At 33.8% G+C, this 13,399-nt stretch overlaps 1 protein-coding gene across 1 annotated transcript in view; it reads right to left on the bottom strand.

Annotated features, from left to right (window-relative positions):
* OLA1 (Obg like ATPase 1) overlaps positions 1–13,399 on the bottom strand; it is a 160,468-nt gene that overhangs the window by 72,901 nt on the left and 74,168 nt on the right. The window contains 1 exon segment of the mRNA XM_028508819.2: positions 2,945–3,120. Within this exon segment, the coding sequence (XP_028364620.1) occupies positions 2,945–3,120 (176 nt within the window).

Genomic DNA, 13,399 nt, shown 5'->3' with positions numbered 1-13,399 from the left:
TATTAAGAAAGATTCTGATTTAGCATTAAGAAGTTGGTTCATGCCCTGGTCAGGTGGCTCAGTTAGTTGGAACATCATCTTATGCACCAAAAGGTTGCGGTTTGATCCCTGGTCAGGGCACATACCTAAGTTGCAGGTTCAATCCCCAGTCAGGGAATGTACGGGAGACAACTGATCTATGTTTCTCTCTTACATCATTGTTTCTCTCTCTTTCACTCTTTTCTTTCCTTTCTCTTTGAAATCAATGAACATATCCTCAGGTGAGAATTTAAAAATAAAAAACACAAAAACCTAAAACTAAAAAAAAAGAAAAGAAAAGTTAGTTCATGTTTTATGCTAGACTATATCTAATCCAAGTTTTTCTAGCTTATTCACATTAAATTACAATGACACCCAAATATGAAAAATGAAAACTTTATGAAAAGAGAACCTTGACTTCTGAATTTCTAAGATTATACAGAAAAACACATTTGAATGAGTATTAATGAAGAATCAAGTAAATACCTAGTGAACAAAATGATCTACATATTTTAAAATAACTTTCAGGGAGCTATTTCTTTCATAGCCCAGGATCTATGTTCACTTAAAGTCCTGATTCTGTTAGCCAAGATTACAAACATAAATTAAAGAAAAGAAGCCAATCACATTTTAAATCTTTAGAGCAATTGTTAGAAACTATAAGGAAACTTAAAAAAAAAATCTCCCCTACAAGAACTAGCTGATATCATAGTTGCAGAGGATTCCTCTTCGTATTAGGAAAACTAAAGACAAATCAAAAGCAAGGAAAAATATAAAACACCACCAAATTAAACTTGGGATCCTAAAGAACAACCAAAAATATACAGAATGATTATGACAAAAAAAAATTTAAATTCACAGTGGGTAAACACACACGTAGCAGAGCCTGCCAATATCCCCCCACCCCTTTGTCCTCATAGGTCCAATAGATGTTGAACGCTTCTTACTGTAAAAGCATCTGCAACTCTTCTTAAGCGCTGTGCTCAGACCAGAGACATCAAGTGCCAGGGAGTTATTCACACTCCTAAAAGTAGCCCATAACCAATGACTGATAACAATTTTAATAGATAATTACTTGGGCTTCCTCACCCTTCCTGTTAGAAAAACTACAAGACACTTTCTACATGGTTTTTCCAGAGGTCCCTAGCAGGACTGAGCCCCAGATGCTCAGGGTTTCCACCACTAATTTACATGCTTTATATGAGTTTTCCTCCTGGTCTTGATTCTCCACCCCCTGACTGTGCTCCCTGAGATAGCTCCCAAGGGAACAACCTGCACTCCAATTCTTGCTTCTGAGGAAACCCAACCTAGAACCTAAACCTAAGCTTAGATTAAAAGGCAATGAATCTCAAATATGATTCAAAATGGCACAGTCTTCAGGAAATTCATAAGGAGTTTCTTAATTTTTATTTATAAATTACATTGCCTTGACAATTTTTCAGGTTAGTGATGACAGAATGGATCCTAAAGCCTGTAACTTCTCATGTATGCATCTCTCCCAGCTTCACATCTCCTACTGTACTCCTTCTCATTTGCTTCAGACTATCAAGAAAATCAGTAGCACAATACAGGTCTCTGGGTTCCAAGACCAAGCACCTTTGGCCATAATTATTAATAGTGTGCTTAAGTTTAAACATTAATTCTATAGTTGATTTCTTCTTTCATAGTGTACAGCTCCCAAATCAACTTTGAGTTTTCCAAAATTATTTAAATAAATAAGGGCCCTGGATGGTGTGGTTGAGTTGGTTGCGCATTCTCCCACAAAGTGAAAGGTTGCTGGTTCGATTCCCAGTCAGGGTACATGACTAGGTTGTGGGTTTGGACCCCGATTGGGGTGCAGCATGTGAGGCAAGCAATCGATGTTTCTCTCTCTTTCTTTGTCCCTCCCTTCCTCTGCCTCTAAAAATAAATAAATAACACCTTTTCAAAATAAATAAGAAAGGAAGGGAGGGGGGAGAGGGAGAGAAAGAGAGGGGCAGGGAAGACGGGGAGGGAAGGAGGAATGGAAAAGATAATCAGTTTCCAAAAATGAGAAAATGAAAAGTTAAAAAAAAAGAAAATCCTTCCCAGGACAAAGAAGCATAAAAGCAAGGGTATGTTTATGAAAGATGTTAATAAATAAGAAAATATGTAATTAAGGCACTACTATTATATATTTTTAAAGATTTTATTTATTAATTTTTTTTAGAGAGGGGAAGGGAGGAAGAGAGAACCACACATCAATGTGTGGTTGCCTTTCAGGTGTCCCCTACCAGGGACCTGGCCTGCAACCCAGGCATGTGCCCTAGACTGGGAATTGAACCAGCAACTCTTTGATTTGCAGGCCAGCATTCAACCACTGAGTCACACCAGCCAGGACAAGGCACTGCTTTTTTAATGTAAAAGACAATCTGATCATATTTAAACTAAAGTCTTCAAAACTGATTTTGAAACATTTGTTACAATATAACTAATAACTATTCATTACAACATGATAGAAAACATCTGAATATTAAAGACAATGACATACATTTACTCCATAAAAGACTAAAATTATCTGTCTACTTTAATAGTGTATTCCCTATGGAAGACAATTCCTTGTATAAATCCACAAAGCTCATATGTTCAATAATTTTTCTAAATCTAGTAAGCTTTTCACCACAAAACCACACTTTTCTAACACCAAAACTTGAAGCTATACACAGTAACCATATAAACAATCAATATTATAGCTAAATATTGCTTTATAAGAACACAAAAAACTTATCACCATGACACTTTGTTGCCAAAAGAAAATAAAATTTCTCAACAATTTTTAACAACAACAAAAAAATCCTTGGAGTCTAAAATTCTGTAACAATATTAGATATTTTATGTGGTTTATTTTAAAATTTTAATCAAGAAAAATGAACTTACGTATCTAAAGAAGCTGTAAATTTTTACTTACATATTCAGGTTTTAGTTTTTTATCTCCTCCTCTCACAGCCACTTTTTCTAGTTTATCTATAATGGGCCCAATCATTTCCTCATCTTTAAGCTGAAGCTCTTCATGTATTATTTCTATATCTCGAATAGGATCTACACTTCCTTCAACATGAGTGATATCATCATCTTCAAAAGCACCTAAAATGAATTAAAAGGAAGCAATTCAATAAAAAAAAGTAATCCAGAAGGTCATTATTAAAGATCCCAATAAGGTGAACAGTTATATAAATTATTATGAATTCTCGCAAGTAGGACCAAGCATTTTTTTCCTCTTTAGTAATATTTAGGGCACTAGCAACAAAACAGTAATTCAAGAGGCCTCAACATTTCAAAAACAAATTGAAATAAATGAAATTATGATCTTTACAGAAAGAAAATTATGCTCCAGAACTACTGGTATTTTCAGGTTTGGTACATTAAGATACTGAATTCCAGGCATGAGAGCCTGAAGTTCTAAACACTATTAAGGTTTCCAAGGGAAACCGGATTTGGAGGAGGGGGGTGAAATCATCTGGCAGACCTCTTCCTTGCTTCAATCTACTTTATCACTGTGGTTCTGACGGTGATTAGATAATGAACCACTCAGACACACAATTTACACAGCAGCTAATTTCATCGGCCTGATTTGAGGGTATGGTTTTTAGGGGGCTATCAAAGAAGCAGACGAAGGTGCATTTGTCATATATGAGTGACAACCATTCACACTATCTGAACAAAATGGTGCTGGCCCTTATTAGAAACACATGCTATTATCACATATTTAAAGTGCAGTTGAAGCCATAATTTCAAATTGCCAACTGGAAACATAAGGGTAAAACAACCAGATATTACTGAAGCGTGTGTACTGACTTTATGCCCTTTTGAAGACATAATGTGGCAACATAATTCAACTGGGATTTACTCAAATTACCAGATAAAGAACAGTATCACAAAAATAAACAAATTCTAAGAAGTATTATAAATAGAAAGCAATGATATACCTACAAACAATAAACACATTTATAAACAAATTGTTAATTAATTTAATTAAAATCACCAATTAGATTATGCTCCCAAAATGAGATGTTTTCAAACATAATGTATCAATTACTTTAGGTACTATAAGAATCATGAGATAGTTTGCATTTGATGGGAGAAAACAGTGACTATTGCTCCTTCTTACATACCAAAAACCAAGATATTTTCATTACAGATTACAAAAAGTTTTTAAATATAATTTCCCAAAATTAAAAATAATTAAGCTGTTTGTATCTTAATGTGGAATTATTCAGTAATAACAACAATAAAGCATAAGTATATTATTGTAATTAAAGCATAAGTATTTAAAATAATACTAAAGAGTATTCTTGGCATACAACTGATATTTTATTATATAGTGCCAAATTCCTATAACAAAATTAGCAAGAAATGAGGAAGTACATTATAGCTCACTAATAAACACATAAGATAAACTGATTTAGGTAAATTGTTTTATTATTTTAAAAGTATGGAAGAAGTCTCCCTAGAAGGACAACACTACATATTTCTTGTCATGATTTGGACTTGAAGTGTCTTACAAAAATGACACAATAAAATAGGAAAATAAAAATAAAAGTTAGCTTCCTGGCAGTCTGAGCAACAAAGGAAACATGGTCAGTGCAATTACAGAAATAACTAAACTTTTTTTGACACTCAGAATGAAAAATATCCTATGTACTTGTCTTTATGTAGTAACTACTACAGTGTCCTCAACAACATCCCTACATCAATGCATTAGCAGGTTTTAAATGGCAATTTCTTGATGACAACCCTCAATTTTAACCAAGTGGGTAACAGAAACAATAATTGCAATTCCTCTGGAAGCAAAGAAAATAAAGCTCTATGATAATCTGAACTAATCCAAATAGAAAATCTAGAATAAAAGGGGATGAAGGGAATCACTTGTCTATCTTACAACCTTCAAATTATTCTCTAGATTGCACCTTGCCTGGAGTCTGCCAAGGAGTAAGCTAGGAAAGAAGTTATGACTGGGTCATCACTAATCCATTGTCCCTACTATAAGAATAAAAACCCAAACCACAGACCCTACACTCTAGATTACATTCCTGTTCCTATGCCTGGAAATTTAGTAGTATTATTATATTCATTTGTGTGTGAGGTGCTAACATACTATAAGAACTTCAATTCATCTTTGATAATAAATATTACCAAAAATTGATATTAAAAATGAAAGGAAGAGTAAAGTTATCCTTTAAAAGTGAATAGCTTTCTTATGAAATGAAGTATAAACAGTATAAAACTAAACTTAGCAAATGTGATGATCATTTGGGCAACTTCTCATTTCTCAGGACTAAAAAATTAGAGGTTACTTTCCAAAGACACGTTCCTGGGTCATTAACAGACTTTACGATATACTTACATTACAGTATTCCTTCACATTTTAGCTTTTATAGTATAAGATTTAGTGATTAAGGAAAAGGCTTTAAAGTCTGACAGGCTTACTGGTCATAAAATCTTAGCCAAATCACTGAACCTCTAAGGATGTAATTTTTCATAATTTTAAAATGAAAATGTTTTTACCTCTCAGAGAATAGATATGATTAAATCAGATAATATATGTAAAGTGCTAAGCAGAGAGCCCAACACATAGAATTCTTTCAAATAACTCGGTCATATACTAATTTTTTAAAGAGGTAGGAATTAATAATTTAGAAGAGAAGTTCCATAGTAATGCACTCAAACATTATCATTTCATGTTACCCAATTCTTTAGAACAGGTTAAAATAAACTTTGTCAGTTTATAGTGCCCCCCCCCACGGCTATTATTACTAGTTTACTAGAACATTTTTACCCTAGGCCATGGCCAAAATTATTTATTTCAATTTCCCATTAACTAAAACAATAATCATTTTCATGATTAATACATATTTGTGATTATTATCACAATTCTTTGGGGAAAACACTACACTGGTAAAGATGACTTTAGTCATCTTAATGATTTCACTATATCACACTGAATTGCTTATCGAGAAAGTTATTTCCATATTAATTCTCTGCCAGTCTTTGTATGTTAAAGAAAATCTCAGTTTGATGCTGTTGGTCTTTAATGGCTAACATATATAAATTTGTCTTTTTAACAGCAGAGCAGGCTTTAGCCTCTGTGCTTCTAAAGACTAAAACCTTTAATAAATATGTAGTTTTCATTGAATTTACTACTGTTATCTTCAATTCTGACAAGTGATACTAATTTTCCACTTATATTAGAGGCAAAGTTTCCTTGTTTAAGTAAATTTAGTCAGAAAGTAAGAGTACATTTTTTAGTAAAATAAAAAAATGCTGAAAATATTAACTAAATATTAAATATGGACTATGTCCATCTGGATGGTGGGCATGTTACTGATGTTTTAAAACTTTTTGGTATTATTCTATATAATTGGGTAATGTAACAGAGGTTGTGTGGGGGGGCAGCTGGGGAAGAGGGCACAATGATGTGTAATACTTCATTTAGCTAACACAGGGAGGCTTCTCTGAGGAGATGACATTGGAGCTGACACCAGAATGGCCAGAACATGGCAGTAATGTGAAGACCTGAGGAAAGAGGGTTGTAAGAGGTATAAATATTCTAAAATGGGAATGTTGAAGTGTGGTTGAATCACAGCAAAGGACAATAAATAGTGTTTAAGTTGTAGAAGTAAGGCAGTTCACATATATTTATTTGTAAGACATGGGAGTTTGGATTTTGTTCTAGCCGTAATGGGGAGCCACTGATTGGAGAGCTTTAAATAAAGAAGAGGTGGGGTAATAAGATAAGATTTATAATTTAAAGAGGCCACTTTGGCCACTTTAAAAAGAACACACTCTAAGGAAGGAACAAGAGTGATGGCAGGAAGATGAAGTTAGGAAGTGATTGCAGTGGTACAGATAAGATGACCAGATGAGTGGTAACTTGACATAAAAATGCAGCTGTAGAGAAAATGAGAAGTGTTTATACTGGGACGGATTACATATAGGAAGAAAGGTCATGGCTGGAGACATAAAATTTGGAGTTACCAGATACGTTTAAAGTTATTTGGTCTAGATGACACCATGTAGAGACATCCCAACACTTAGATGTTTGATAGGGAAGGAGAATTTGGCAAAAGAGAGTAAGAAGGTATGACAAAGTCAGAGAAAAGGTAGGAGTGAAGGAGAGAAAATGTTTCAAGATGGAAGAAGTATTTCAACTGTGTCAGATGCTGTTTAGAGGTAAAGAAAAGTAAGTACAGAAAGGTGATCATTGATTTTGGTAAAAAGTGGGTCTTAAGAGGAACACTTTCATAGTTATAGCCCTTTTCACTACTATCTATTTCTTCCATATATTACAGATGAAAACACTATGACTCAAGGACATAAACAGGGACATTATTTTGTGTAACTCAAGAGTACAAAAGAGCTTAATTTTAGCATTTCTACGTTCATTTAGGTTTTGAATATTCCTCACCTGTACTCTAAGTCAGTGGTCCCCAACCTTTTTGGCACCAGGGACCAGTTTCATGGAAGTCAATTTTTTCCACAGACTGGGATGGAGGGCATGGATTCAGGAGGATTAAAGAGCATTACATTTAAGCTCACCTCCTGCTCTGCAGCCTGTTTCCTAACAGGTCTGGACCAGTACTGGTCCACAGCCCAGAGGTTGGGGGCCCCTGCTTTAAGTGGACTGATGATACAGTAAAAACACCATACGATTTCTCACAGTCTTTGAAATAGATGTTATCAGTTAAGAAGAAATCATAGCCACTTTCAAAGTTTTACATCCAGGTAAGCTAGCATAAATGAACATGGAAACAAAACTTGCCATTGGTCACCCAGACAGAGAAACATCAGCACCATATATGTCACCAATACCAAAAGCTGTACAACCAAATCACATGTAAAGCTTCAGAATTCTCCAAGGTAGCTCTATGCCAAAAGACAGTGGAGTGGTCTTCAGAGTTCTAAGGAAAGAAATTGTGACTCAAGAATTTTATATCCAGCCAAGCTGTTTTTCATTGTCAGGAATAGAAATCAATGGCAAATAGATTCTGAACTTAATATATTTTAACATCTAAGACTAAACAACCACAGGAATTATGTTAATAAAATAGAAAGAACATAAGTACTGCATTATAAACTATAAAAAGTTAGGAAAAAATAATATAAAAATTGAAGACAGGGAAAGGGGAGTAGAAACATAAGTGTGCTCGTTTCCTTGTCTTCCAGAGTAAGGAATCAATAGATGCCATACATGTAATTAAAAATAATTTCTCCAACCTTTTAGTGTTTTCATGATTCTATAGTAGGATCATTGAAACATACATCTTTTATTAAAACAAACAAACCTACTTGAAGTTCAGTAATTTCTCCTGTATCATTTTGGCTTTTTCTTTTTTTCAAACTCAAAATAAAATTTAATATTCTATTTAAAATAGCATATACACTATTGGTCATATTGATATAAAATTGTTTCTCATTCTTAATAAAACGGATCAAATGTTAATGAAAATAATTCCTGAGCAGCAAGCTCTTGAGCAATTTTTAAATCATCTTCTTTATTAGTTTTTGTCTTGTTTACACTTTTATAATGAACATGCATTGTTTATACAAAATGAGTCATTTTTAGAACTCATTCTTTTTAAAACACAACGAACAACTTTAACTTGCAGAAAAATTTGCACAAATTGTAGTTAAAATTTTGGTTTTGGAGTGACTAGTCAAAAGGAGAAAAGCACTATGCCATGAAATTTACTTTTTATCTTTGTCCCTCTCCTTCTCTCTCTCTCATATATATATTACATATAACATATATGTTATTTTCAGCCACACATATGTACCTGCTCTCTCTACCTCTTTACTTCCCATTTAAAATTTAACACACTGCAGTTTGGAATATTCCTCCACCATGCTATCAGAAATTGGTTACAAAAAGGACACCAATGATTTGTCTTCATGAAGGTATATCGAAGAGCCATTCTTCAGAAATCTTGAATGATGTCTCAGTAGGATCTTGACAGCACTGACATAGTCTCCTTCACTGCTTCTTTCTAATGGCATTCTCTGGATTTTCTTCTATCTTCTTGACCATTTATTCTCAGATCATTCCTTTTCTTGCTCTAACTATCCCATAGATGTTGATATCTCTCTTAGCTCTCTTCTCTTAACCCTCTATTACAAACTCATTAACAGAACATCTAGCCCAGAACTACCCTGAGTGGCTACAGTATACTTGGAGGTAATAGAGAAAAGGAGCCAAAAAATCTTTCTAGTTATTATATAAATTGTTTCCATTATAAAGTCTATTCACTAACTGAATAAGTGCAAAATGTCAATGCTTATGCTTAACTTGTGACTTAAAATTTGTGTATCTCCATCACTGAAAGCCAGTCAGAATATGAATATTTGACTTGGTGAGACACATTTGACTATCCATATGTACTAGAGACTCTGTATGATATTTATTTCTTGGTATAATGTGGCAGAAATGAGTTAGCTATTTTCAATTATTATAAATAGACTGAAGATTGACCAACTCATTCATTCATTCATTCATTCAATCATTCATTCATACATTCAAAGCTTATCTTGTTCTATAAAGATTTGAGTAAGATGGGTAAATCTATACACTGTTTAGGATGCTAAATCAAACTGCAAAGGACTTTAGAAATAAAAATATGCTTTGGAAATTAAGAACTTTTTAGTGAACTGCTTTGCTACTTAAATTTAGGCTATCTTCAATTTTCAGAAGCAAAACATCCCTAGCTAGAGGTAGAAATAATTTTAAAATACACAAAATACTAGTATTTAAGTACACAGGCTGCACAGTAGTACTTCAAAAACACCTGTCATGGAAACTCTGATATTCCAAACAGCATGTCTATAGAGTTTGAGGGGTAATAAGAGAGTGTGTGGTCAAGATGGACCTAATCATGTTTTACCACCCTCTACCACTATACAATGCAGAGATCAGGAACTCCTTGGTATATAAACCAATGTATAAACTGCCACCCCCTCACAAAACATATGCAAGCCACAATATGCCTTGCTAAATATAAGTTCCCCACTCAAAGACAGCTTGCTTACATATCTAACAATATGCTAAGTCTTGTGATAATTAAAAGCAAAAATCAAAATAGTAGGACCTTGGTCTCAATGACTGGACAATCTGGTTGGTAAAACAAATCTAATCTAATAACAAAGAACAATATTCACTAGCAAAGACTTTAAATATAGGTTTAATTAATAATAGTGAATCAGCAAGGCCTTTAAATATAAAAAAGAATAGAATAAGTAAAGAAGATGAATAAAGGCCCTGGCTGGTGTAGCTCAGTGGATTGAGCATGGGCTGTGAACCAAGGGGTTGCTGGTTCAATTCCCAGTCAGGGCACATGCCTTGGTTGCAGGCAGGTCCCCAGTGGGGGCCACGTGAGAGTCAACCACACACCAATGTTTCTTTCCCTCTCTTTCTCCCTCCCTTCCCCTCGCTCTAAAAATAAATAAATAAAATATTTTTTAAAAATGTTAGTTTTTTGCAGAGTGATCTATAAATTCAACATAATGCCAACCCAAATTCTAGAAAAAAAAGAAAAAGATGAATAAAGGCATGACAAGTAACAGGGAAAAGCATTGGAGGGTGGGGAAGGCTGAAATAAATGAGGCTTACTGGAGAGCTGACCATCGAGAAATTGCATTGAAGCATAGTAAAAGATTTAAAAATTTATTACATCAGGTAAAGGATAGAGAAGTCCAAATAACAAGGTAAGTCTGGATCTCATCTTCTGGTCAACAGAGAGTCAGCATTGGTTTTTATGTTAGTGAGTAATAAATGGGAAATAGCATTTTAGAAAGAGAAACCAGAAGTAGGGAGCCAGCTAAAAGAGAACTGCTGTACTTTAAATACGGTGATGAAGAAGTACACTAGAGTCTTGATGGGAGATATGAAGGAGGGATGAGTAGTGAGACCTAACTAAAGAAAACAATATCAACTAGTAAAAGCAATGAGAGAGAAAGAGAGACAGAGAGACAGAGAGACAGAGAGAGAGAGAGAGAGAGAGATCATGACAAAGTTTTGGCAAAAAGATCTTTATTTGCATCTAAGGTAACAACACATGTAGGATTCAAAGCCCAAATCAAGTTCTATGAAATCAAATGGTATTCTATAAACAAAGTAGATATTCTAGAATAAAAGAAAATTATTACTTTTTAAAAAATCTTCACCCAGGGATATACTTATTTTAGAAAGAGGAGAGAGACGAGGGGGGGGGGGGGAGGAAGAGGGAGAGAAATATTGATGTGAGAGAGAAATATTGATTGGCTGCTCCCTGTACATACCCTGCAACCTATACGGGAATTGAACCTGCAACCTACGTATGTGCCCTGCTGAGGAATTGAACCTACAACCTTTTGGTGTACAGGCCAATGCTCCAACCAACTGAGCCACACAGGCCAGAACTAAAATTATTACTTTTAATATTTAAAATACTACTACAAATATACTGAATCTTATTCATGGCACCAAAAAAGCCTATATGCTACATTATTTCACATTCTTTCCAGCCTGTGTTATGTAGCAAATAATCAATGTTTTGAGCATCTATATGCTAATCCAGAGTACCACTAAAACTGCTAAAAGGTCAGGAGTCACATTCCTAAACCAGTAAAAGGTGAATTCTTAAATACAATGTTAGAAAACAAGGATATCCTGCTAAAAAATCTTGATATTTCAAATTTCTAACTCATTCTTCAAAGTAAAGTCCTATCTTGTGTCAGAACAATGATTCCCAACTTCCTTGTTTTTATAGCACATTTAAAGAGATAGGAGAGAGCTAAACTTGCATTGGCAATTCACTTCAATTTATAGCTTTATTCATAAAACTGGAAAATGCCAGTTCCTACTTACTTTCCATAAATGACATGAAGAAAATTCTTAATTGTATGGAAGGAAGAGTGGTTTAAAGAGAGTTAAAGCTGTTTATTGCACACACCAAATGCTCTGATTTAGAAGTGCAGTTTAAGCCCAGATTTATAGATGCACTTTAAAACTCATCTTAATCTAAATTAAGCCCCTTCTCATCTTGACAGGAAAAATGATTAGAGCAAAAACAGAACCTAATTCATAGCTGTACCTCAAGCATGTGTAATTTTAAAAATTCTTTAAACAAAATGCATAGTTTTAAGTAGTTTTCTTAAGTTAGAAAGTGGGAGAGGGACATCTCAATTTATCCAGGAACACAGAAAAGAACTAATACATCATTCTGCTAACAAAATTCCACTAAAAAGGATGTAGGTTAAGTCTCTAAGCTTTCAGAGTTTGAAGCAAATGAAAAGGGTTGTATCAATCAAATTTTAATTACTTTAAGTGGATATATTTATAGACCTCTGGAAAAATAAAATATTTTGTAAACATATAAAAATGGAAATAATTGGTCTAGTAATGTAAACTGTTAATTACTTGATGCAATAGCATAAATGGAATAGCGTAACTAGACTTGGTGGGTTACACTTATTTACAATAACAAATCAATCAAAAGTAGCCTTTAAAGTCTTTAACCCTCATTTTCCAGGGAAAAACCTATTATTTGACATATAGAAAAAGCCCTGAAATAAGCCAGTCTATGCCACAGACTAATTGTTTAATGCTGGAACAGAAAATAGGACTATGGGTAGTCAAAGGATTTGCTTTTACTTTGCGTCTCTTCCAGAGCTTTCCCTCCACCTCTCTCAATAGGAAAAGGCTTTAAAACTAAACCCTGGCCAAGAGGGAAAAAATTACCATCCTCCTGACATAGTCAAAAATTGATCAAGGTTTTCAGAAAGTTTAGTAAAATAAAACGCACATGTGGCTGACTTTGAGGAGCCAATCTAAAATTAAAGAAATTATGATTCATGCAAGACATTTGCACAAAGTAGTTAACTTGTATGGAAGCAATCAAGCAATGCTAGAAGTAAAAAACCATTACTAATCTTGAGAGAAATGGGTATTTAATATAAGAGAGATAATAAAGTAGGTCAGTCAGGTTCTAAGAAAACTTAAAAACTTTTTTTATTATTTTCTCCTACTTTAAAGCCATTATATAATTTAAAAATAATATGCTTTTAAGCAGTGATTCAAAAACAAAACATTAAGTAGGAAAGGAGAGATGAACAAAGATAAAAAAGATAAAGGTAGAAAGACACAAAAACATGAAAATTAGAGCTTATATAAGTGTAGTAGTAAGCAAAAAAATCATTTAGTTATTACTGACACCACATAATGAATTAGAAGCAACACATTACAATATCATACAATAAAATTCTTTTAAATATACAAGACACCAGAAAACTCTGCCTAATAATTACTGGTATTATACTTATATTGTATATCAACTCTTTCCAAAGAAACAGGCAAAAAAGAAGTACCTTAAGAAGAACTAACATTCATTTCAAC

Source organism: Phyllostomus discolor, chromosome 4 (genome assembly GCF_004126475.2).
Source record: "Phyllostomus discolor isolate MPI-MPIP mPhyDis1 chromosome 4, mPhyDis1.pri.v3, whole genome shotgun sequence".
Lineage (NCBI taxonomy): Eukaryota > Metazoa > Chordata > Mammalia > Chiroptera > Phyllostomidae > Phyllostomus > Phyllostomus discolor.
This window is presented reverse-complemented; position numbering and strand designations above follow the sequence as displayed.